Source organism: Talpa europaea, assembly GCF_964194135.1.
Source record: "Talpa europaea genome assembly, chromosome: 9".
NCBI lineage: Eukaryota > Metazoa > Chordata > Mammalia > Eulipotyphla > Talpidae > Talpa > Talpa europaea.
Window position 1 is genome coordinate 17903280 of NC_140076.1, and position 27884 is coordinate 17931163.

A 27884-nucleotide genomic window follows, 5' to 3' on the forward strand; every position below is an offset into this window, starting at 1 on the left:
ACTCCTTTAGAACATTAAAATAGAAGTGAGTTTTTAAATATTAGCTATACAAAAATTAAACTGAAGGAAAAAAAACCTAAGGTTACTTTCCAAGAGAATCATAAGCAAATGCCATCCCAACCCCATGTAAACCAGTGACATTTTCAGCAATTAATTCAAAGTGTACATTCTACCTAATTACCAATACATTCCTATCGTCAAAAACTAGAATCACCACAAGTTGGCTGTACTTTATCTATACATCCCTTTCTTTCAGAATTACGGAAATCTTCCCTAGTTATATAATGGATGGTAAATTTTGTTTTCTGCAAATTTTAAACATTATAAACACTCTGTTAACATTGGAAACATTCTGAACTCTATATAAGGGATGACTGGCTCAGACCTCTACCTTTTGGAATGATTTCACCAGAAACCTAACAATTTTCTTTGACAATGGAGCTTTAAACAGCTTCTTAAAAAACGGCAATACTCTATAAATAAGTTATTGACATTTTCTGATTAGCAGCCAATCTATGACTCCCTGCACTTCAAAAGAACCTAGCAATTGGAAAATGAGGCAAAAATAAGGACATTTGCTATGATGTATGTAAAAGTACTTTTTAAAAGTTTAACACCTCAACTTACAAATGAGTGGGATATCCAATATTGTTTGTTTTGTTTCAAAACATTATGCTACAGTTGACGTATTTCTTCGAATAAGATTGTTTGGCAAACATGTGCAGGTGCCCCATTCCTATCATGAGGATGGCAACAAGGAAAAGCAAGCACATACTTCTGGAGACTGGATTCAGACATATTTGATGAAAGACAGCTCCAACTTCCCCTTAAAAACAAACCCGCTCTTCTGATACACCAGTTTACTTACCTCTCCCATCGCTCTTCCCTCCAGAGCAAGTGCTTGAAAATCATGATTCAGTTCATCCATAGAACGTACCTGTTGTTCAGAATAGAGGAAAAAGTTTCAAGTAAGCATCTTAAACTTTACATATACATTAAACACAACTGAAAAGCTTTTGTAAGATCATTTTCATATATTGACAAAGGTCATAGAATAACCAAGTGATTGAGATTAAATATTCACTTACCTTAATATCAGGGTTCAGCAATGACCCCTGCTTTCTCCCCTCCCATTCCCTTTGGTTTTCAAAACACAAAAAACACATATTCCAAAAAGAAAAAGCAAATTCCATCACACAAGTTTCATCAGCTATTTTTTTCATACACTTTAATTTATTAAGTGAAAACCAAACGACTATACAGCAATGACATAAAAAGATGACTGTATGACCTAAACCTGACTACAGCATCAGGGAGCATAATGTTTATTCCCAAACATATACATTAGGTGTAATTTAGGGGTCTCATTTGGTCCAACCCAAAGAATTTCTTTGGCAAACCTCTGGGAAAGGCACTACAGACTATGAAACACTCAACAGACTATGTAACACTCCATTATCAGAAGATCTCTGGGAGCTCCTGAACATTAAATCTTAAAACCAAGAGGAAAAAAAAAAAAAAAAAGAAACAGCACATCTCAGAAGAAACCCTCTAAACTTGACCTATCATTAAAGGTACTACCCATAACATAACCATCTCTTTAAGCTTCAATAACATAACCATCTCTCTAAGCTTCAATTAGCTCATCTCTCAGGTCATTACAACAAGGTAATATTAAAATCAAAGATGAAGTGTGAAATCAATATTCTGAACAATCATAATTCAGAAACCCTTAGTTGTTCAATGTTCTACCGTTGGTCTCTGAGTTCAGTTTTGACCAAGCCATCTCTGCTTCCTGAAGGTAGAGTACATTCCTTGTTTATTAAAGAGAAAGGCCCTTCTGTCACCTGAGCAAGACTGTTGGGTAACTGAAGCAAGAGTCTGTCTATTATCCCCTGTCTCATCTGATCATCGCTACCTCTCACGGCGGGTAAATGCAAAGGTCAAGCCAAGCAGGGTAAAGCACAAACCAGAATACAGCTGGTAGGTCCACGTTAAGGATTTTATTAATGCGCTGCTTGTAAGTCACCAAATAGTCTTCCTTTGACTAAAGTGACATAAAAATACAATTACATTACTGTTTTAAATCACATTATTTCCAAAACACAGATACTGTTTCTATACTACAAACAACACACTGTATTAACAAGATTTAACAGTTTCGGGGTGCCTGTTAAAAACTGTAAATTCAGGCCTCCCTGGTGGCGTAAGGGGTTAAGACACAGCCTGTGAAGCTGTCCTAGCTGGCCAGGGATCAACCCACATGGCACAGGAGACCACTCCTGGCGCACCTGCTGCTCCCCTCAGCCTGTTCTGTTCCCAGCTCTGTCTCTGGTGAATTCACTCCCCCACACACACACACACACCCCTCTGGCCTGTACCCCTGCTCTGGTATGCATAAATAAATAAATCTTTAAAAATATATATTAAAAAAGCTGTAATTTCATAAAATTCTAAACGGAAATTCAGTCATATGAAAACAGAAACATAGAGACAAGATTTATTATTGTGGCAAAATAACTTCAAAGAAATTGAAGTTATAAGGGGTTTACATTATTTAGGTAAGCACACTGAATAAACCTCTAAGTTACAGGCAGGAAAAATAAAGTTGAGAAGGGATGCAGACATACTGTTACCTTGAAATTATAAATGTTAGAGGAAATCATTTTGAACCTTCAGGCCAGAGTTATTAACATTTAGAAAAGCATGTAAATCAGATGCACAAAGACCAAACTCTATGAATGTAATTATGCATTTAAACTAGAGATAAGCATTTTGAAAATTCAAAAATCTAAAATAGTGTTAAGTAAGAATGTTGGAAATTCTATAATATTTACATTTCCCAAGGAGAAAGAAGTAATAAGGGAATAAAGACATCATGCAATATATTAATTCTGTAATCATCACAACATCTCAGTAATTCCCCAATGTAAGAGATAAAAAAATAAAGTCTCTACAACCACTGTTAAGCAGCTAACATAAATGGCAGTGCCAGTATCTAAATTCAGGTCACCCGAATTAAAGTGCAATGTCCTATCAACACCACATCACCTCCATGGCAGCCACAGGAAGTTCCCACTTACTCCGTGCCTCATCTATCACTATATTCGTCTCCTCATGCCACCCAAAAGATGAGGCTATACCTCTGAGTTTTCCTTCCACTTCCCAGAGCCCCAACTTTCTTTTGTAAAGTTTCAACACCTGCCTTCTAACAAAAACCATTAACTTTGCAAATTAAGTTGGTGTTTTAAAGAAAGTTATGATATCAAAACAAATAAACCCAGAACTATACACATTTGGAAAATGAAAAGTTAAACAAAAGCATGACTTTTCAAATCTGTATTTGAAGAATCATATTCTAGGCAAGTTATTCAATCATGCTGGGTCTCTCCCATGTATACAAGGAGCCTAGGTGAACCCAAAAGGGAACAGTGTGATTTCCTTTGCATCCCCGCAAATTGTGAGCCAACGCTGAGAACCTTTGCGGACTGAACACTCCTTGCTTCTGAAAGCTACTATGAAATTGATCCTGGATATCTGACAAACTAAAGGATACTGCTTGCACAGTATAGGCTTAACTTTGTATCTATGAAAGAAGGTGTCCAGAAAGTGGACAAAACTGGACGTATCTATTCTCAGGACTGAGAGAAAAGTTCCATGAAATAACTGAACAACTCAACTTCTGAATTATGGGACTTCTTGAAACATTCCAATGGCAGGGGAGCAAAAATCTGCCATCCCAAAGCTAGTCTTCGGCAAGAGGTTTATTACCTATGGGAGAAGCGCTGCAGGCTGGGTGGAAGCTGCTTTTGATTTTTAGATCTAAGTTCTGCAGGTAAGGCCTAGGCAGTCCAGGGAGACCCAATCCCCTTATCTCTTTCCAGTGAAGAAAGCAGAAGTGCCTTTGTTTTCCCCAGTAAATGGCCTCAACTGACTTCCCTTTTCTTCTCTCAACCTCCACTGTCCTAGCTAAGCTATTTAAAATGCTATCTAAAGTGCATGAATGAGTACTCAGTTATGCTGGGTCTCCATGTATACAGGAGGTATATAAGTTAGTAAATTTCTCTATGGCTTTTTTTCTCTTAAAAAAGTGAATCCTATGCTAAAGAGCCTGCCCTATTCATCATCCCTTGGGAAGCGCTATTTACCTTACCCAACTTCTCATATAATTACTTATCAGATTCATCAAGGAATACTACACTTTCACTATTTCCTCATCTGTAAAACTAAGGTAACAAACCTATACGTTTGTTATAATGATTAAATGAGCCAATACTTCACCTATTCAACATTCCTCCCAACTCAGTAGAGAGCCAAGTTTCTTTCAGCATTTCATAATCTATGTAAGTACCAAGATCATGCAAATGTGTGGCTTTCTGAAACACAGCATTTCAAAGTACATTCATTTACTCCCTTATTTCGCAGTTAAAATATCAATTCAGAAAAACTTTCTCGGTCATCCATTCGGAAAGTTCCAGGGGGAAAAAGTTGATCACTGATTCAAGCCCATGTTCTTTCAGTTCTCATTTAAAAAAAAAAAAAAAAACTTCAAGAGGACTCCCTGGTGGTGCAGTAAAGTCTCAGCGCTATCAAGCTATCCCCAGCCACTGTAGCATGATTTCCCATTCCTGGCCAGGGAGATAACCCAACATGACACAGCAGACCTCTCCTGTCTCGCCCGCTGTTCCCCTCAGCAGTGTGTCTCAGTAGATCCACCTGTTCACTCCCCATTCAGTCTCTGGTGAATCCTCTCACCCACGGCCTTCCACACCTCTGGCCTACACCCTAGTTCTTGTATGCATAAATCAATAAAAATAAATCTTTAAAAAAAAACTTCAGGGGCCTCCATGGTGGCGCAGTGGTTGAGCGCTGGGTTGCAAAGCTGCCCGCAGCCTCTACAGTGCTGGTTCGATCCCCGGCCACCAGGGGAGGGTCCCACATGGCGCGCAGACCTCTCCTGCCACCCGCTGCTCCCCTCAGCAGTGTACTTCGTCGGTCTGCCTGTTCTGTTCTCCGCTCTGGCTCTGGTGAATTCTCTCACCCTCCTGCGCTTCTGACTGTACCCACTGCTTGTATAAATAAATAAATAAATAAGGACACCTTCTAAAATTCCTTCATTCCTTGACTTCCACACCATTGTGACTTCTTGATTCTCCTCAACTCTACTTAGATTTTTGTCTCTTACTTTGCCAGCCAACACTGATGACTGAGAGAATTCAACCTAGGCACAAAGGAATTCAAATGTAAGAAAGTTAATGATCTAACTACTCTATGAATTATAATTTATTGGTTTCTCAAATATTTCCTGCATGAACATTAAACCTCAAAGAACATAATAAAGTAGATTCCATAGTAGATCAGTCCAGAATAAGACCTAAAAAAGAAGCAAGCTTTGTATTTTCACTGGGTATTTTTTGTTTTTGTTGTTGTTGTTGTTTTTGTTTGTTTGTTTGTTTGTTTTTTAAAGAAGCAAGTGTTGATAGCCTTCTGGTTCAGTTCTTGTCTTTGCTCTTGCTAGCACTGCTGTCCTTGGACTGTTGTCCCTTACCTGCTCAGTGTGTCTACAATGTCTTCACTTGAACCGGTTTATGAGTTCTGTTACCTGCACAGAACTAATAAACTCAGACAAGGGTATCAATGAATTGGTATTTTGTTAAAACCATAATGGATATTTGTATTTTAAAACACTAGCTCAGAGCTAGCTATATATGGCATGTGGATAAATAAGTCAACAAATTAACCACTTTTTGAATATTTTCTGTAACAAATATGTTTCTATACACCTGCCTAGAAAGAGTAATTTTCTGATATCTACTACCTCTGGCCACAACTACTCCAAAAGTATTTCCCTAAATGGCCAAACCCCTAATATTAGTGAGAAATAATAAACTGACCTAATGAAACTTCTCTCTTAGGTCAGATAGCTACAGGAGATATAAACTGAAATCTCCTACAGACTTGACAATTATGGTCAACATAAAGAAGAGAAAAAATATGCAGGAAAAAGCAGAAGCAAAAGACTATAAAACTACTCTGTGGATACAGAAAGCCTCCCAGTGTCCAGGAGGCCCACATTATATATTTCCTGTTGTGATCAGAAAAAAATCTCTGGTCATCTTTCCTTTCATGCCCTGAATAGTGGCTAACTACAACAGATTGTTATACCTTTATTAAAACTGTCTTTACAATATTTATTTCTTCAACCACTGATCTAAATTTGTCAGGTGCTTTTCTCCTCCTCCACACCCACCACCTTTGTTCTCAGGGCAGATATCTTTGCAGGGGGAGGGCTGCAAAAGCAATCCTGAATATGAAGGTTCCTCTTCACTAACACAGGTCCAGAACAATATAAGCAGAACTGGTGCCAAGAACCAATACAGGGAGGAGATAATCAGTGAGCAAAAAGGTAGGAGCAACTTGAGCAATGAGAAGAAGAAATGGAATGAGAACTGATCTAATATGAATTTAATCATTAAGGAAGAAAATCTTGTAAATCTGTTCTACAGCATTTTCTGCTCCAATATATATTTGCATTATTAATAACTAATATTTACTAAAACTGACTTTGTGCCAGGCCCTGTCCATAAATAACTTAAAAGCTTTATGCTCCTGTTAATAGTCACAACGATGTGAAAATAGCCCCATTTTCTAAGACACGCAAAAAGGCTTTACATCCCTCAAAATATACATAAATCAAAAATTTTCCCAATTAATGAGGGATACGAAAACAATATACTTCTCTTTTGACCCAAGTGATTGCAAACCCTATTATGTCATCTTATTTATGTTTCCATTCTTTCTTACTCACTTTCAAAGACATTATAGACCAGCATTTGCTAGGTTACAAGACAATGAATTGCAAAAAAGACATTATTTGATTTTATACATGAGGAAGCCAAGGTTCAGAGAGTATGTCCAAAGTCTCACATCTGATGAAAATCAGAAGAAAAATTCAAATTTAGGCCGCTCTACCCATTGCTCATCAAAGTAAGCTCTAAGGCCTCCCTGGTGGCACAAGGGGTTAAGTCTCAGCACTATGAAGCTATCAGGAGCCACTGCAGCATGAGTTCAATCCCTGACAGGGAGCTGATCCACATGGTGCAGTGGACCTCTCCTGTCTCGCCCACTGCTCCCCTCAGCAGTGTATCTCAGTACATCCACCTGTTATGTCCCCCACTCTGTCTCTGGTGAATCCTCTCACCACCACCACCACCTCTGGCCTGTACCCCAGTTCTTGTAGCATAAATAAATAAATCTTTAAAAAAAAAAAAAAAACAAGCTTCACCAGATTAAACAGTTCTGGCTCCAGCAAACATTACTACACTATTTTTATACTCTCCTCCATGAAACTGAGAGTAAATGAAATCATTGCAGCAGCAAGGATTAGGCAGAACTTCCTTTTTTTTTTTAAAGATTTATTTATTTATGCATACAAGAACTGGGGTACAGGCCAGAGGCGCGGGAGGGTGAGAGGATTCACCAGAGGCAGAGCAGGGAGCAGAACAGGCGGACGACAGAAATACACTGCTAAGGGGAGCAGTGGGTGAGACAGGAGAGGTCTGCTGCGCCATGTGGGATTCTCATCGGCTGGCCGGGATCAAACCAGCACTGCAGAAGCTGCAGACAGCTTCACAGCGCGTTGCGCTCATCCCACTGAGCCACTGGGGAGGCCCTTTCCTTTTTTTTGTTTAAAGATTTATTTATGCATACAAGAGTTAGGGTATAGGCCAGAGATGCGGGGGGGAAAGGGGGGATGAGAGGATTCACCAGAGACAGAGTGGAGAACAGAACAGGTAGACTGACTGAAATACACTGCTGAGGGGAGCAGTGGGCGAGACTGGAGAGGTCTGCTGCACCATGGGGGTAGCTCTCTGGCTGGCCGGGGATCAAATTTGTGCTGCAGATGCTGCTGATTGCTTCATACTGTGGTGCTTAACCCCTTGAGCCACCAGGGAGGCCCCAGAACTTCCATTTTTTTAATTACTCTTTATCATTAAAAATAGCTACCTTTAGCAATTAAATGCTATTAAAATTACCTAACATGCCAAGGCATATGATAAACTATAATTATGGGAACTGTTTGCTACCAGAATTTATACACCTCATGTAAATGTCAGCACTTCCTAGTTATTTAAGAAAATTACTTAGAAATTTTACTTTTGAAAATAAGTATATTTTCAAGGCCAGTTAATACAATATTGGGTTAACTTCTAAATACAAAACCTCACAATTGCTGGTTCCACTCCTTTTTTTCTTTTTTTTTTTAAAGATTTATTTATTTATACAAGAACTGGGGTACAGGCTAGATGTGCAGGAGTGTGAGAGGATTCACCAGAGACAGAGCAGGGAACAGAACAGGCAGACTGATGAAATACACTGCTGAGAGAAACAGTGGGTGAGACAGGAGAGGTTTGTGCCATATGGGTTGCTCCCCGGCCGGCAGGGATCAAATGGGTGCTGCAGAGGCTGCGGATAGCTTCACAGTGCAGCGTTAAACCGCCTAAGCCACCAGGGAGGCCCTCCTTTTTCTTCTTTATTTCACCAATCACAGTCAAGTTGAAATCAATAAGGGGGCAAAGCCATTTTAATGAGACAAACTGTTTAATTGGTATGGAAGAACCTAATAAAATATAAAATTTAAGATAAAAATAAATTTTATCTCTGCTTGTTTGGAAACTACTGTCTGTAGCCACCTATCTGAAAGGCATATTCCTGACTTCCAAAGGTAAACTATGGGAGATCATATTTATATCAGGAAATGGTATATGCAAATAGAGAACATATCAAAGGGTATTCATTAACAGTAGTTTCATTTTGAAATAACTATCTCAAGAGATGACGTGGAAAAAGCAAAAAAGGCAAATCAAGAATATTTAACTAAAATTTCTTAAACCTCAGGCTGTGTCAAATCTCTAAACGTAAGGATATTTTCAAAAAATTTAATTTAACATATTTGGCATCATTGGAATCAGGAACAATGTTACGAGTATAAGAATCTATATTAACTAATGTGTTAACTATGTTAATTGTGTTCATCTATGTTAATCTAAATATGTTAATCTGTGTGAACTATGTGAACAAATACGTGTCCAAAGAATTGGCTTTTCCCAAGTTTTGCTAATGTTAAATATTTTGAGATTCACTTTGTCATCCCTTGTGCTCACTAACAAACTTGTAAATGCAAGCTTACAGAGTCTAAAAAAGCCTCCCCAGTGGCGCAGCAGTTGAGCACTGGGTTGCGAAGCTGCTCCCAGCCTCTGCAGCGCCGGTTCGATGGCCAGCCACCGGGTGAGAGTCCCACATGGCACGCAGACTTCTCCTGCAGCCCACTGCTCCCCTCAGCATGTACTTCATCAGTCTGCCTGCTCTGCTTTCCACTCTGACTGACCCTGGTGAATTCTCTAGCCCTCCCGCACTTCTGACTGTACCCAGTGCTTGTATAAACAAATAAATAAAATCTTTTTTAAAAAAAAAAAAAAGAGTAGTCCAAAAAAGAAAATTTTCATAAAGAGACATACAAAATAGGAAAGGCAAAATACTCAAATGTCAACTTGAAATCTCTTCAATATTTTCTACATTTTCTATAACATCTATGAAAAAAATCAAAATCTTCTGAAATTAAATTTGACATTTGTGAAGTCTTTAAAATATTACTAACTTACAAACCAATAAACGTTTTTCAGAAATAGATCTTAAATAACAAAAATAAAGAATAAGGTTTTGAGGAAGGTATTTTTAACAGTAAAAAAAAAAAAAATGGGAAGGGTAGGATAGCCAACAGGTAAAAAAAAAGGTTAGTTGTGATATATCCAAGAGCAGTTTCCATAAGGATAGTACTGTGAAAAAGTATAAAAAGAGGGTACATTTCCTATGCCCGAACTAATAATTGTTATAAAAGCTGGTATCTGACTACATCCTGGGTAGCAATGTGCCATATATAATTCTCAAACTATGAAATAGTTCCTAATTATCCTCCACGCCATTTTCTAATAGAGGAGGAAACTGAGGCAAAGAAAGTTTAAAAAAAATGCCCAAATATACACAGGCAGGCTGCACTCCAAAGTTTGACGCTTAACTAGTGACCTATATTGGAAATCAAATAGTGTTTGGGGCACTCCAACTGTTTAGGCAATAAAAGCGGGGAGCATGGGCCTCCCCGTTGGTGCAGCGGGTTGAGCGCTGTGCTGTGAAGCTGTCTGCAGCCTCTGCAGCCCCGGTTTGATTCCCCACCAGCCAGGGAGAAACCCACATGGCGCGGCAGACCTCTCCTGCTTTGCCCGCTGCTCCCCTCAGCAGTGCCTTCAGTCCATCTGCCTGTTCTGCTTCCCACTCTGTCTCTGGTGAATTCTCTCACCTTCCCACGCCTCTGACTGTACCCCAGTTCTTGTATAAATGAATAAATCTTTAAAAATACAAGCAAAGGCTAGTGATAAAGAAATACATTGAAAAGCTGATTGCTAAACTGATAGAAAAACATTAAAAAACATCTTTTAAAAAAAATAAAAGAGGGAGCAAAACACATCCAGATCCACTAAAAGAACACTAAATTGAAAGACTGCTAGAAACCCCAAATGGAGAAGGAGCTTGTGTAGTAATGTGTCCATTACTCTGTTGCCCAGCTGCACATGTGAAGCTGTAACAACCCAGTAGCCAATCTGTGACCAAACACTACAATTCTTCTCTGTTAATTCAAGGATTATCAAAAGGAAATAAAACATCATGGGACTATGTGTAAAAAATTACTGAACTTAAGGAAAGGCAATCTCATCCTGGAGATATAAAAAACAAGGCTTCTGAAGATAGTTGACCTATTGGAAGAGAGAGTTCAGATAGACAACAAGTCATAGCAAAATTAAAACCCACAAGGCAGTAAAAAGGAATAAACCAAATAAGAATGAGAACAAAACTGGTAAGAACTCAATATGGAAGAAAACGACACAGATTAAAAGATAAGTGAAAAAAAAGAAGCCCAAATGTACATCCACTGATGAACAGATGAACAAAAAAGTATATCCAGTGTCTCCCTGGTGGCACAAGAGGTTAAGCACAGCACTGTGGGGCTGTCCGAAGCCTCTGTAGCACAAATTGGATCCCCGCCAGCCAGGGAGCTACCCACATGGCACAGCAGATCTCTCCTGTCTCACCTGCTGCTCCCCTCAGCAGTGTATTTCAGTCTGCCTGCCTGTTCTGTTCCCCACAGTCTCTGGTGAATCCTCTCACCCGCCCCCACACCTCTGGCCTGAACCCCATTTCTTGTATGCACAAATAAATAAATCCTTTTTAAAAAAAAAAAGTATATCTTTACAGAGGAATATTATTTGGCCATGGTAAGAACAAAGCACCGATACATGCTACAACACTCATGAACCTTGAAATAAATGACAGAAGCCAGATACAAAGGTCACATGTTATGACTCCCATATACTAAACGTCCATAATAAACAAGTCCACAGAAACAGAGAATAGGTTAGTGATAGCCAGGAATTTGAGAAAGGAGGGGGGAATAAGCAATGACTAGCATGGCTACTAGGTTGTTACAACTTCACATGATTTCAGAGTTTCTTTTGGGAATGCTAAAAATGTTCAAGGGTTAACAGGGAAGGATGCACAATACTGTGAATTGACATTTCAACATTTTTACAAAACAATTGCTATGAGCAAGACATAACTTTAAAATAATTTCTAAGCCAAAAACTAAAATACTCCAATACATAAACAAAGGACCCTTTTCCAAGCTACAAAATTATGCAGATGAAAAGGCCTTCACCCATAGAGTACTCAAAAATCACATCCTGATCAGACTATCTTAAAAGTTGGAGAATTTCCTAAGTATCCAAAAAAGGAGGAAAAATATATAGATTACCTAGAATACACAAAGTACTTTAAAATATCACATGCCAAAGAAAACAAAGAGCTACAATCTATGACCCATACAACCCAAAGATTATTTATGTTCTGACACATTTTTCATCTATTAAGAACACAGAAATATATGATATATAAGGTAGTAAAATGTGCCATCCACTTGCCATCTTTCAAGTAGTAACTGTAGCAAACACTCCAGTCAACCAAAAGAATTAAAATTATGCACACAAAATAAACTGCCACACAACCATAATGGAGTACTACTTGACAATAAAAAGGACCAATCTATCATTATACACAACATATTCTCAAATGAATTATGCTAAGTGAAAGAAACCAGACTCAAAAACAAAGCACTAATATATGACATTTTAGGAAAGGCAAAAACATAAGAGCAGAAGGTTACCAGCAGGTGGGAATGAGGGAAAATCTGACTACAAAGGGGCACCAGGGTATGTGGGAGTTGTCAAAACTCTTATATCTTACTGTAGAGGTGACAAAATACATACAAAATCTACAAAAAGTATATACTAAAGTAATGGCGAACTTTACTACAAAGACTAACAGCTTGTTTCCTATTCTAAGAACGTAAGTGAAGGAAACAATTCAAACTACAAGTGTTTGATAGCTTGATAAAGTATTAACAAACAAAAATATTCATTAGAGTACCACCTACAATAGTAAAAATTTAGCAATCTAAATGATCAATATTAGAAAATATTAATGAAATGAATAAGACCATTAAATAATAGTGAAATATTATAGAACCTTAAAATTGCCTCTGGAAATACAGGCATAAGAAAATATTTTATTAGGGCCTCCCTGGTGGCGCAGGGATTAAGTATGAGCTATCACCAGCTACCACAGCATGAGTTTGATCACCAGCCAGGAAGCTACCCACATGGCACAGCAGACCTCTCCTGTCTCACCCACTGCTCCCTTCAGCAGTATATTTCAGTAGATCCACCTGTTCTGCTCCCCACCCTGTCTATGGTGAATCCTCTCACCTCTCCTCCCCCCTCACCCCGGGCACCTCTGGCATACACCCCAACTCTTGTATGAATAAATAAATGAATCTTAAAAAAAAAAAAGTCACTCGAAACAGATCTACATATATACATATATAGGGAAACTTCACTTACTATAAAGGAGATCTTTCAAATCAATAGATGGTGCTACGATCACTAGTTACCTAGTTGAGAAAATGAAAATTACACCACTATTTCCTGCCCATACAACACACAGAAAGAAATGCCAGATGAATTAAATATGAAAATTTTACAGGAAACTAGATGAGGTATGACCTAAGAGCATGAAGTTAAAGAAATCTAATTTGCCTTAGCTTCTTCATCTTTGTGTATTCAACTCCAACAGCAAAGGTAACAAAAGAAAAAATAAACCAATGGGACTATACAAACTAAAATATTTCTGCACAGCATCATTATCAAAACAAAAAAGTGGGCCTCCTCAATGGTGCAGCGGGTTGAGTGCAGCACTGTGAAGCTGTCCACAGCCTCTGCAGCACAGTTTCGATTCCCACATGGCACAGCAGACCTCTCCTATCTCGCCTGCCGCTCCCCTCAGCAGTGTATTTCTGTCTGTCTGCCTGGTCTGCTCCCCACTCTATCTCTGGTGAATCCTCTCGCCCTCCCGCACCTCTGACCTGTATCCCACTTCTTGTATAAAAATAAATAAATCTTAAAAAGAAAAAAAAAAGCAACCTGAATGGGAGAAGGTAGTTGCAAATCATACATCCAATAAGGGGCCAATATCCAAAATATACTGAGTTCAGGGGCCTCCCTGATGGCAAAGGGGTTAAAGACAGCACTATCAAGCTATCACCAGCCATTGCAACATGAGTTGAATCCCTGGCCAGGGAGATAACCCACACGGCGCAGCAGACCTCTCCTGTCTCACCCGCTGCTCCCCTCAACAGTGTATTTCAGTAAAATCTACTTGTTCTGCTTCCCACTCTGTCCCTGGTGAATCCTCTCACTCCCTACACCTCTGGCCCACACCCCAGTTCTTGTGCACACAATAAATAATTTTGAAAAAAAAAATATACTGAGTTCAAACAACCCAACAATGAAAAACAAACAACTCAAAGAATGGACAGATGATCTAAACAGATATTTCATCAAAGACATAGCCACCAGGCACCTGAAAAGATGTTCATCATCATTTATTATTAGGGAAATGCACATCAAAACCATATTGAGATATAACCTCACAGCTGTTAGAACAGCTATTATCAAAAATACAAACAATTGCTGGTGAGGAAGTGGAGAAAAAGGAACCATCATACACTTTGGTGGAAATGTAAACTGACGCAGTCACTGTGGAAAACAATATGGCGTTCCTCAAAATACTGGGGATAAAAATAATATGTGATACAGCTATTTCACTCCAAGGTATTTATCCCAAAAATACAAAACACTAATTTCATATGTAACTGTATTCATTGCCCACTTTATTTACAATAGCTATGGAAACAACCTAAATGCTCACCAGACAGATGAACGGATAAAGATGATCTGGTAGATCTACACAATAGACTGCAACTCAGTTATTTTTAAAGATGAAATCTTACATTTGGGACAACATGGATGGACCTTGAGGGTATTATGCTACATGCAGTAAATCAGAGAAAGTCAGACAAATACCTTATATGGAACAAAACAAAAAAAAAAAACACCTAGTAGATGTGGAGAGCTTTTTGGTGGTTACCAGAGGGGTAGGTAAGGGGGGTAGGTGAAAGGAGTAAAGGGGATCAACTCTATGGTGGTAGATGAAAACCAGACTTTGGTGATGATCATAATGTAGTATGTGCTGAAGTACAAAGCTGAATACCCAAAACTTAAATTATGATATATAGACCAATGCATCTTCAAGGGGAAAAAAAATTTTTTAAAGTCAAAAGCAAAGGCCAAAGTATTTGATTAATACATTTTAAAACTCTGAATTGCAAAAGACAGAATAAACAAGTTTAAAGACCTATAAAAACAATCTTATAAATTTAGGAAAATAATAAGAGATAGCAAAAGAAAAAAAGGGGGAAGGAAGAACACATACAATGTTGATGGGACTTTAAAATGGAGCAACCTAGCTAGAGAAAGATCTGGAAATAGGTAATAAAATTTCAAATGCATTCTTTTTTGAACTATAAATGTCAATTCTATGACTATGTTTTAAAGAGATGACTCCAGAATGCAAAAAATATAACTACAATATTGTTTACTATGGCTTTGTATAGAATATCAAAAGCTGAAAACAACCTGAAAGTCCATCAATCTGGGATAAATCAAACAAAATGAATTTTTACAATTTCATGAACCATCACCCTTAAAAAGGATATATGGGTATTTACTGATCTAAAAGGATAGCCACATGTAAAGGGGAAAAGACTACCATATAGTGTGTACACACGCAGGTAATATGCTGAGGCAAAGAATAATCTCGTTTGGCTTAAAAATACACACACACTCATGAATCTATGTTCATATATGCACAGGAAAAGTCTGGAAGAAAATAAACCAAACTGCTAAAAGTAGAGGTTTTTTTTAGAACCACCATGTACTATCAAAATAAATTTGTTTTAAACAGAAAGTAGATCAGTGCTTGCCTAGGGGAAAGGGAGTGGATTAAGTAAAGGGTGAGTTATAATGGATACAGGGTTTCAGGAGGCAATGGAATGTTTTAAAATGTGATTATTGTGATGGCTGTACATCTCTGAATATACTAAAAACAACTGAACAGTACATTTTAAATAGGTGTATTATATGGTATGTGAATTATAGCAATAAAACTATTCTTAAAATTCCATTATAATACAAAATCCACACCATAAGACAGAACAAAATTTTTCATTTTGATATTCACAATGGCTACACTTTATACCACATCCCAAAAGAAATCCTAAATCCAAAGAGCATCTCTTCAAAAACTTTCAAATGGGAAAAATGAGCTATGAGTCTTACACGATAGCAGTCAACCAAGGACAATAAATTATAATCTTCATTCCATCTTCACAGGGATATATCTTCTCGAACTATTCTAGTAGATAATATTCACTTCTAGGAACAGAAACGACTGAGGGCCTCCCAGGTGGCTCAAGGAGTTAGTCTCAGCACTATGAAACTACGAGCATCCACTGCAGCACGAGTTCAATCCCCAGCCAGGGAGCTGACACACATGGCGCAGCAGACCTCTCCTGTCTCGCCCACTGCTCCCCTCAGCAGTGTATCTCAGTAGTTCCACCTGTTCTACTCCCCACTCTGTCTCTGGTGACTCCTCTCACACACCACCCCACCACCACACCTCTGGCCTACACTCCAGCTCTTGTTTGCATAAAGTAAATCTTTAAAAAAAAAAAAAAAGTACTAGGTTGAAACAGTATGGCATGGCTTCCTATTATATGATGTGGCTGAGGACAGAAACAATTTCAGTGTTTTAAAAATTAAGGAAATTAAACCTTGTTCCTACAGCCCCCTTCTGCCAAAAATCTCTGATATGTTTTCAAGAAATCTTAAAAAATATTTTAAAAGGCAAAACTAAAGATACATAAAACCAGAGTTAACAACAGAACTATTTTAAAAGTTCTTTAACGCAGCCCTTCATAAATGCTTACTGCCTCATCTTCAGGTCCCAAAATCCTCTCAGTATTTAAAACCCTATATTCTACATCTTTATCAATTCAAAATGACATGTTAATACTCTCCAAAATAAAACATTCTACCCAATAAATCTCTTCCATATGCCCTGATGTATCATGATTTATGAAGTGCATACTATTTGCCAGGTGTTAGAGATAGAAGGTAGGAAGTCTAATTCTTTTTTTTTTTCAAAGATTTATTTTATTTATACAATAGCTGGGGTACAGGCCAGAGGCGCAGGAGGGTGAGAGGATTCACCAGAGACAGAATGGGGAGCAGAACAGGCAGACGGACCGAACGCACTGCTGAGGGAGCACTGGGCAAGACAGGAGAGATCTGCCACGCCATGTGAGTATCTCTCCCTGGCCAGCTGGGAATCGAACCTGTGCTGCAGAGGCTGCGGACAGCTTCACAGCGCTGTGCTCAATCTGCTGCACCACCAGGGAGGCCCAAGAGTCTAATTCTTAACCAAGGCACATATGATTATCAAGAAGTGTTTTGATATTTCTAAAAGATGTATGAACTACATCTCATCACTGGAAATTTTCATTCAGTAGTCTATACTTAAGCCCAAGAATCTTTTTATTAAAACAGCTTCCTAGCATTCCAAAGATAAAGGAAAAAGTCCAATGTGAGCAGTGAATGTTTCAATAATGTAGCATGATGGTGGCTACAAAACAGGACATCCAAACTTTTAAGAAAAAAGGGAATAAAGGAGAGGTAATCAGCAATGACGATATTTCAGTTTAATTTTGAAAGGTAGAAAATGGCTAGGTGGATAAGGAGGATAGGGGATTCTAAGCGGAGAAAACTACATGAATAAAAACTGCACAACTATGTGGATGTACACAAAATACAAAAACTGCATTTGTTTGAGAGTTACAAATACTTCAGGACAGCTGAAGCAAAGACTGGAAGTAAGCTGGTTCTAAACAGTAAGGGCTATATTATGTTACAGAGAGGAGCTTAAGTTATCCTAAAGGCAACTGAAAAGCAATAAATATTAAGGCAAGGGTGAACATAAGCAGATTTGTGTCTTTGGAAATATCTGGCTAGAAAACAGCCAGAAAAGGTGAGGCAGGGAGGCACAAAAAAAACAATGAGAAGACTACTAAAATGGGGCCTCCCCGGTGGCACAGCGGTTGAGCGCGGGGTTGCGAAGCTGTCCACGGCCTCTGCAGCACCGGTTCTATCCCCGGACGCTGAGCGAGGGTCCCACATGGTGCGCAGACCTCTCCTGCCGCCCACTGCTCCCCTCAGCAGTGCACTGTCAGTCTGCCTGCTCTGCTCTCCATTCTAGCTCTGGTGAATTCTCTCAACCTCCCACACTTCTGACTCTACCCAGTGCTTGTATAAATAAATAAATTTTAAAAAAATTTTAAAAAAAGACTACTAAAATGCCCACACAATAAATAAGGAAAAATGGTTATAACCTCGGAGTTGTCTGAAGCAGGAGGCAAAAATTCAAGATTCCTAATCACCCAGAAATGCCATCCATAAAAACAATATATGGAATAAGTTAACTGAAGAGACGAGTTTTAAAGATCACAACATTCACTGCACATCAAGTACTGGGTTCCTATATTCCACATGCAAACTAAGCTCTTATTGGTGTCTCTAAATTATATGAGCAGCAAGTAGGTCTTCAAATGTGTGACAAGTAGAAGCACGCGTGCGTGTGTGTGTGTGTGTGTTAGGGAAAAGTTAACAACTCCACAATGAAAATTAGGAAGTCTCAAACAGACTGATCTGGTACAAAGCTAATCACCTTCAACATATATCATCTATGAGACCTTAACACATGCACCTCATTTTAATAACCCTGTATATTCTCATTCATAAAAATCAAAATGATAAAAATCAACATTTACTGCAAGTCCAAAATCCATGTAAAAAGCTAGAATAGGTCCCATTTTACAGAGTCTGTGTTATTCTGCAAAGTATTTTCAATAGATTTCACTGAAGACACTCAACCTATAATAGCAACTTCTGTTCTTAACACACTAACATCTTTTTTTAATCACATTTTATTGATCTACCATTTGTTTACCTATCTATATAATGGGGGGGAGGTGAAGCTTCACGTCTCCACACTGCACATGCTTCACTTGACCACCACCAAAGCACTAGATGATCACATTCATCACTATCTCCCCATCTCCCCTCTGGCAACCACCATATTTTTCAGAGTCTAAAAGTTATTTTTGTTAGGTTTTTTCAGCTTGTTTTCTTTGGTTATTTATATTCTACAAATGAGTGAAACTGTCCGATAATTTCCAGATCTGACTTATTTCACTTAGCATAATCATCTCAAGATCCAACCATATTGTCGCAAAAGACATGATTTCATCTTTTTTAATAGATAGTATTCCATTGAGTATTATTTACTAATTTCCTTATCCAGTTACCTGTCGATGGGCATTTACACTGATTCCATGTCTTGGCTATGAAGTTGTTAACAATTTATGAAAATGTTAACATTTTTTATTAAAAGGGATAATTCAGCGCTATTACCCCTACTGGCTGAGTTTGATCCCCAGCCAGGGAGCTAACCCTATGATGCAGCAGGCTTCTTCTGTCTCACCTGCTGCTCCCCTACATAGTCTATTCAGGTGGACCACCTGTTCTGTTCCCCACTCTGCCCCTGCTGAATCCTGTCCCCCCACACACACACACACACACCCCTCTGGCCTGCACCCCATTTCTTCTACACCAGTTAAAAAAATAAAATACAAGAGATAATTAATGTAATAATTACTATATTAGGAAAAGCAGCTGGATGATCTCAAAGATCATTTCGGACACCAACATTTCACTGAAATTATATCAACCATTTGCCATCATCCAATACGGTTAAACCAAGCTTATTCGAAGGCATAAAGTTTGTCTTTTTCTTCTCTTTTGGAAACTATAAAAATTTCAAGATTTAAATATGGAAAATTCAAAATGTACAAGAATAAGAAACCAAAATCACCTGAGTCTACCCACCCACACAAACGAAAGCAAAATTTGGCTATGTTTTCTTCCAGTCTTTTCCCATGTATAGTTAAGTCCTCACTTAACATCCTAAGTTCTTGAAAACTGTAACTTTTAAAGTGAACATATAGTATTAATATCATTTCTTTCACCATCAGTAAGATTTTTTCTTATCAAGGTTATAAAAAAATACTGTTACTCAAAGACCTGCTAGACATTCCTTTCAATGGATCCCTAGAGCTTCAAGCCCACTTTCTACATAATTAATGAAGAAGTGTATCTAATATAAAATTATTCTCATATGATTTGTCTGGAAGACTCAAACACACTTCAGTCTCCTCTCAGCACTTATTTCAATATAGACAACTCATTGAAATTCTCATTTTGAAACAACTCCCTTTATACCCTCCTCTCTTCTTGAATCTGCTGCCTCAGAGGGAAAAAAAGTGTTATATTAACTTCATTGTTTAGCTTTTTACTAAGCTTCTGGTCCATGAATAAGTATATATCCCTAATTTGGCCAACTTGGGGAAAATTTTGAATCAATAATTTTTTAGCAAATTAAAGAACATTTTTTAATTAACAGCAGGTTTGCCACTTTTAAATACTTACAAGTAGAAATAGGTTAATGAACTGTTCCCTTGTTACAGTCCTTAGGGAACTTTCCTTAACTCTGAAAAAACTGTCATTTGCTGATCAACTGACTCATGACATACGAAAATTACAGTCATGACATATAAAGAACACAGCTCCCTGAATACACCTGTTCTTTCTAATTTAAGCATTCCTCTTGCCATGATTATAAACAAGTTTATGTATGCTGTTAATCTGAAAATTCTCCCCTCGTTGATAGAAAAGTTGCCATTAGCCCCAGTGAAACTTATCAAGGAAAAAGTCCAAATCCATGGAATGATGTTAAAGATAAACCAACCCTCCCCACCTGTATCTCTACAAAGTACTGACACCAGTGAACGCTCCATTATTTTTCTTTTTTTTAAAAAATGTCAGATCTTGAGTGTCTGTCTTTTTTTTTTAAAGATTTATTTATTTGTTTGTTTGTTTGTCTGTTTATACAAGCACTGGGTACAGTCAGAAGCGCGGGAGGGTGAGAGAATTCACCAGAGCCAGAGCAGGGAGCAGAGCAGGCAGAAGGACCAAAGTACACTGCTGAGCAGCGGGTGGCAGGAGAGGTCTGCGCACCATGTGGGACCCTCCTCCGGTGGCCGGGGAGCAGCTGGGGATTGAACCGGTGCCGCAGAGGCTGTGGGCAGCTTCGCAGCCCAGCGCTCAACCACTGCGCCATCTATTACTTTTCAATCTGTACATTAGACTTATGTACCTTTAAACATCTTGAAGTACCCAGGGGAAATTAAAGCATGTGTCCAAAAACCTGTACACAATGTTCAAAGCAGTATTAATTCTAATTGCCAAAAAGTGGAAAAAACCCAAAGGTTCATCAACTGAGAAATGAATAAATAAAACGCAGTATATACCTGTAAAACTTACTCAGCAACAAAGAAAAATGTACTGGGCCTCCCCTGGTGGCGCAGCAGTTGAGCACTGGGCTGAGAAGCTGCCCGCAGCCTCTGCAGTGCCAGTTCAATCCCCGGCCGCCGGCGAGGGTCCCACATGGCATGCAGACCTCTCCTGCCACGCCCGCTGCTCCCCTCAGCAGTGTACTTTGTCAGTCTGCCTGCTCTGTTCCCCGCACTGGCTCTGGTGAATTCTCTCACCCTCCCGCACTTCTGACTGTACCCAGTGCTGGTATAAATAAATAAATCTTTAAAAAAGAAAAATGTACTGATATACACTACATGGATAAACCTTTATTTATTTATTTTTAAAGATTTATTTATTTATGCATACAAGAGCTAGGGTGCAGGCCAGAGATGCAGGAGGTAAAAGGATTCACCAAAGACAGAGTGGGGAGCAGAAAAGGCAGATCCACCGAAACACACTGCTAAGGGGAGCAGCAAGCAAGACAGGAGAGGTCTGCTGTACAATGTGGGTCACCTCCCTGGCCAGGGACTGAACTCGTGCTGCAGTGGCTGCGAACAGCTTCACAGCACTGTGTCTCAACCCCTTGTGCCACCAGGGTCTCAGAGTACTGGATCAGCCTTTACAGCATTATGCTAAGTGAAAGAAATCAGTCAAAAATACACAATGTGTGATTCCACTTAGAGGAAATATACAGACTCCATAGACAGTGAATACAGATTGATGGTTGCCTGCAGTCGGGGCATGATTACTAATGGGCACAGAGGTTTTTTGGATGATGAAAATATTCTAAACTCTACTATGTTGATGGTTGCACAACTTTGTGAATATACTAAAAAAAGAATTGTACACTTTAAATGGGTGAATTATGTATCAATAAAGCAGCTATTTAAAAAGCCCCTAAAGCCCCCATTTTTCATAAACCTAAAATTGTTTTCCTGAGGAGATTCATAAAAATACTAAGGGAAATACTTTAACCGTAAAAGAGGACTTACCGACGGTAATAGACAAACCCAAGTCTGCTAAATCTTTTGAAACCATTAATAAAGCACTTTAAAATAATGAGTTCTCAAAGAATACCGCATGAAAAAAATGAGGAACATTCCTCTGGAGAAGGTCCACTAATTCTTCAACTGTATCACCAATGCCATGCACACCCATCGGGTTCAAGTTCTTTAATCAAATTCCCAAATACTAAACTCATCCAACCTATTGTCAATCACTGAATAACACTTCTCACAACATTCACAGCAGAAACTAAAACACCAGAGTAGAGCACTGAGCTTAAATCACAGTTCATTATGGCTCCGTACTGTATCCAGAAGACAAATGAACTGTAAAAAAAAAAACAGAAAAAGGGAGCCAAAACAACAAACTATTACTTACTCCACTATCTTCAGCACTATCTTCAACTAATCTCTTGGCGTGGTGTTGTCAGTCCTATGTTCATTCTGCTTATGAGTATTAAGCCATTTCCCGAGTGTGAATAGACAGATCATAAACAAAGAATAGAGTTTTGTTTTTGCAAATTCTATAACCAACCAGTCTGGTATGTATTACTAAATTTACCCCACTTCATTTTCCTGAAGTACTCATTATATTACCATCTATCCTATAATTGTTTCCTAACTCCACAGCAAAAACTTTTAAAAAAAGGTTTATTTTGTTTACTTATGTCCTACCTGGGGTGTAGGCCAGAGGTGGATTCACCAGAGACAGAGCGGGGAGCAAACAGGCGCACTGACTGAAATACACTGCTGAGGGGAGCAGCACTGACTGAGAGGAGAGGTTTACTGCACCATGTGGGTTAGCTCTCTGGCTAGAGCTGCTGCAAACAGCTTCAAAGAGCTGAGGCTTAACCCCTCAGGTACCAAAGAGGCGGTCCCCAGCAAAAACTTTTCTTAACAAAGGAGACATATTATAAACCTCTGCAAGTTACCACCCAGAAGGCACATACAATCATGAACTACTTGATACAATTAAGATACTTTTGTACTTTTGTGTCTAATTACCAAATGCATTACAACTTGATACAGTTAGATGCAGGGCCGCTCACTGAATACCTTTTATTTACACTAGAACATAACTCTTAATAGTAACGTGATTCTTAAAACTGGAAATTGTTAAAGATACAAAGAACTGTTAATGATCCTTTTGAGCAACTATGTAACACTAAGCTTTTGTGAATTCCAAATGAAATGAAAAATGCTCTAAGATAAAGGTGCAAGAGGGAAAAAAATGAAAGCACATGCTAACAAAATGCCAATGGCCCAAATGCTGTGTTATCTAAGCAATCTACCCAGGAAGGTAAGATTCATGATCTAACAGACTCATTCAGCAAGGAAACAGGAAAGAATCTCCAGAAAATGATGAGACTCTTCGTGTGGAGTATACTTGGGCTCCCACCCAGTTTAATGTACTATTTATTAATCATAAGCTATAAAGACTAACACTGACGAAAGAGTAAGAATAAACATGTCGGGTGGGTGCAGGATACACTTGAAGATGAGAACACCAAGTGAAAATAAAGGGGGTCAAAAACAATCAAAGAGGAAATTCATCCTCTCAATTCTGCCTGGTATCTAGAATTACCTCCCACTAGCTGCCAATCTATAGTGGATACTGATACATTGTAGTGCAAAAGACTACTAGTAAAAAGTAAGAAAGCGCTGTAGAATTCTTCCTGAATTTCCTTTCTCGCATAGCAGAGCTTCTACCAACCTGTCCCTGAAAACCCAGTACAGAGGCCACAGTTCAACTGATCAAACTTAATTTATTTTCCCTATTTCCCTATTTCATCACCCACTCTATCTCACAACAGTTTACAGAGAAAACATTTCACAATAAGAAAATAAAACAATCACAACAAGTCAAAGACTTGACCTTGGAACCTTGCGCTATGCATAATGAAAACATGAATGCTATTGAAAAAAAATTTTAATTACTCTTAAAAATGCAACTTTTTGCAGGTAGGAAGATGTGTATTCTAGTATCTTGATCCATGTTCACCTTGTTTCCTATGAGTAAATTTTACCGGTAAAGGAAAATTTCCATGGGACTTCTTTCCCTCATTCCCCTCCAAAGGCCTCAATTTAGCCAATGGCGGCTTCAAAGTGTCTACACCAAATGCAATAATTTTATGTATTAAAATAAGTGGTACTTAATGTGTAAATTAAAATAGAAAAAACAAATACAGAAAGGCAATAAAGTTTGCATGTTACAACTTATTTAAAATAAACTTACAAATCTGAACCTCTCCTTACCTGAAAATTTATTTTATGGTTTCTAAATTTCACCTAATTTTAAACACCTCAGCTTGCATATTTCTTAAGTAATATAGTAATTACCTTAACACATTCTCAAGTTCTTAATGCTTTAGCCTTTTACTTTAAAGGTCTCATGCTAATTATGTTCAAATTTCATACTTAGAATACTTGAATACTGAAAATATCAGCCATACACATATATTTAAGCACAGCTTAAAGAGCTCACCATCAAAAGGGTGGGAAACTCAGACTCTAGAGAATTTACCATAGCAGGCACGAAATTCCAAACTATAAAGGGTTAAAAAAATAATAAGTTTTCATGTTTAAAAGAATGACTGCTCATAAACTGGAGTAATAGAGAAAAGGGTGTAAAGGACCTGGCACAATAGCTCTCTTCCCTTCAACGCTTTTGGCTGGCATCACATCTTGTGATTTCTTTACTTCACCAGCTCACTAGTGAAAGCTCTCTGCCAAGTTGATCTTAAATTTAGTTCCATTATGCTAAAAGGCCTGGGGGGTAGGGGGTGGGGGTGGAAAGGGACACCAGGGCAAGAGCATAGGCCCTCCAAACAGGAATTATAGCCCAATAGAATGGCAGAAGGTAATCGCAGTAGAATCACTTTATATTGAGTCATTCTGTCTCAACAAAGTTTCCCACAATTACCACTTAAAATACACATGGAATAAAAACAAAAGTGAAAAGGACTTCAGCATCACTACTCTTGTGGAAAATAAAATAACTTGCAATTATAGTAGGAAAAAGTCAACATTTGTATTCATCTCCTTAGAATCACGTTTATCATCTCTAAAATTCAAGCAAAATATGGCAAAATAATTTTGACCTTGGAGTGTGCTACTTGTTACAATGGTGTCATTTCTTTGGTTTTGTTTTTAGGGCTAAGGTTATTCCCACGAAGGCAAAAGCAGATACAGAGAATGGACAACAGAATCACCAACACCTGTTTCAAAACCAGGTTCTCCCTGATAATGAAGCTTCCACTTCTCACATCTCGAAGAGTGTATTACCTCCCTTACGGGATTGTTCTGAGGATAAAATACAGAAAATATATAGCCCCGTGCTTAGAACATCAGTGGCTTGGTAGTAAGTATTTCTACTGACAGCAGTGATTCTCAACTTCTTCTGTCCTCCTCCCACCTGACAGATCAGTGACCCTCTCTCTTACTTCCACAGTAACAGTAGTAGAGAACAGACTCTCCACCTAAAGATAAGCAACTCCAGTCATCAATAAACTACAGACTACCACTTTCTGTTCAAGTGGCCTCTCCCTGTGGCCATATGCCTCCATGTTAAACAAAGATGCGCTGCTTTATCTGAGTGCACTAATGATCTTCCCGCATTCAATCAACTCAAAAATATTCAGACACCTTCTGGGAAAGAGGCATGAAAAACACAACAGTCTCTGCCCTAAGTGCAGTCCACCAGGCGAGATCAACACCAAACAGTAAATTACACTATAATGCTGAAAGAAGTAATTTGTGGGTAGCCCAGATCTGCAACACAGCAACTGCCCCAAGTTCCCAAATGCTGTTCATCAGATTATGTGTCTGGCCAAACAAAATTGTATTGTGATGCATGCCAATTAGAGTTGGGCCACTGGTTTGGTGCCCTGGGTATGGAATAAGTTTTGCCATTTAATGTTAACTCTTGTTTGCTAACTGACCTGGATAAAACTGTTCAGTAAGTCTGACGTGATTCCTCATGATAGGGCTCAGCATAAGAAGAGTCCAGAGTAAGGCTTCAATAAACACGATGACTTGCACAGCACAACCAAATATTAGTTACTAGAGTTCTGTCAGGAAGTGACCCAGAGTTTGATTTGCCCACTGAGCAAGAGCACTCTGATTCACCTTCAGTTTTCACCCATCAGCCCATCATTAGGGAAGCCAACACAAGATTTTCTAGATCTATAATATACATTTTAAAAAAGATGTTTCCGGGCCTCCCCGGTGGCGCAGCGGTTGAGCGCTGGGTTGTGAAGCTGCCCACAGACTCTGCGGTGCTGGTTCGATCCCCGGCTGCTCCCCGGCCACCAGAGGAGGGTCCCACATGGCGCGCAGACCCCTCCTGCCGCCCGCTGCTCCCCTCAGCAGTGTCCTTCGGTCCTTCTGCCTGCTCTGCTCCCCGCTCTGGTGAATTCTCTCACCCTCCCGTGCTTCTGACTGTACCCAGTGCATGTATAAACAAAACAAACAAATAAAAAACAAATAAATTAATAACATGCCTCTATAAAAAAATAAATCTTTTAAAAAAAAAAAAAAAAAGATGTTTCCGATTCTTAAAGTTTACTGGCCAAATAAGTCTTCCCCAGTTTGCCCTCTACAGATACTAAACAAATCAAACATCTACCTTGGTGTCTCTACATATACAGCTACTAATATCTCAAACTCAACATGCACACTGCCGACCTTAATTACCTTGTGTCCAAACCAGAAGCACTGAAGTCTAGTGAAAGGTGTACCGTTTTTTCTAATCAGCAGTCTAGAGAGTGGCAATGTAAAATGAGGCTTTACAAATTCAGTGTATACTCAATTTCAAAGAACCTGATTAAACCTTTCTAATCCTTTCATCACCATTAGGAAGTTAGGAAGCAGAGATATGGGTAAACTCTCTTCTCAGTAAAATACACACACTATCATCCCAGCAAGGATTTTGTTGTGGTAGGTATATTAAAATTAGCCAAATTAAACATGCTTAGAACAGGAGAACAAAGGTAGCCACAACCACTCCTTTGCCACAAAATATTAGATATATTCGTTCCATTTCAAATAAATATCATTTGAACTGATTTGTTATCAACTTCCTACTACATTCAAGTATATCATCTTAAAAACAAAAGTTACCACACCCAACAGGAAAGACTCTAAAATATTATTGGCCTATAAACAGCCCAAATAGTTCTTTAAAGATTATGTCAAAAGGGGGAAATTATGCATTGTTTAAAAAAAAAGTATACCCAGAAATGCAATCAGCACATTAAAACAATCTTAATTTTTTTTAAATGGTCATTTACTACTTAGTGCCAGAATGATAAAAGACTCAGTGACAGACAATATTGCAACAATCATCCTTTTAAAACAAATGACTGACTTAAGACCAACTGAAATTAAAAATTAGGTTTTTAAAAACATTCACTGAGAGCAGAAATCCTAAGTGGACAGCGATTATAAAGAGTTTCAAAGCTGAAATAGTGAACTTTTTTTACCTGATGTTCTGCATGAATGTTATCCCCAGTAGGCCATCGATGTTTGCTATTATTATAGCCGCCTCCACCACTTCCTCCTCCCCCAAGCTGCTCACCATGCTGCCTCTGAAAGAAGTAGTCCACCATTGCGTCGTCCTGGGAACGGCCTGCAACTCCTATGGATCCTGGGACAGGGCTGGAGTGTGTCCCAGCTGCAAGAGCCTGATTTGCAGCTGGTTGTGGCTGCGCTTGCGACCCTGTTCCAGATGTCAAAACAACAGGCATGTTGGGATTAGCTGGTTCTTGAGGGTGATGTTTCAGGTGGGGGCTGAAAGAGTCCTGCCAAAGCACTGCTTTTCTCTTCAAGACACATGCAACGCTCATTCCACCAACACCTAAGAACAAACAGGTTACAACTATTTAAA

General features: G+C 38.7%; 1 protein-coding gene across 8 annotated transcripts in view; it reads right to left on the bottom strand.

Annotated features, from left to right (window-relative positions):
• Positions 1-27843, bottom strand: part of PUM1 (pumilio RNA binding family member 1) — a gene marked incomplete at both ends in the record, with an annotated part of 109457 nt that extends 81614 nt beyond the window's left edge. For all 8 annotated transcript variants that reach the window (XM_084241876.1, XM_084241875.1, XM_084241874.1 and 5 more), the window contains 2 exons: positions 869-937; positions 27481-27843. In XM_084241876.1, the coding sequence (XP_084098002.1) occupies positions 869-937; positions 27481-27843 (432 nt within the window). The remainder of the gene's footprint in view (positions 1-868; positions 938-27480) is intronic.
• Positions 27844-27884: the final 41 nt, after the last annotated feature.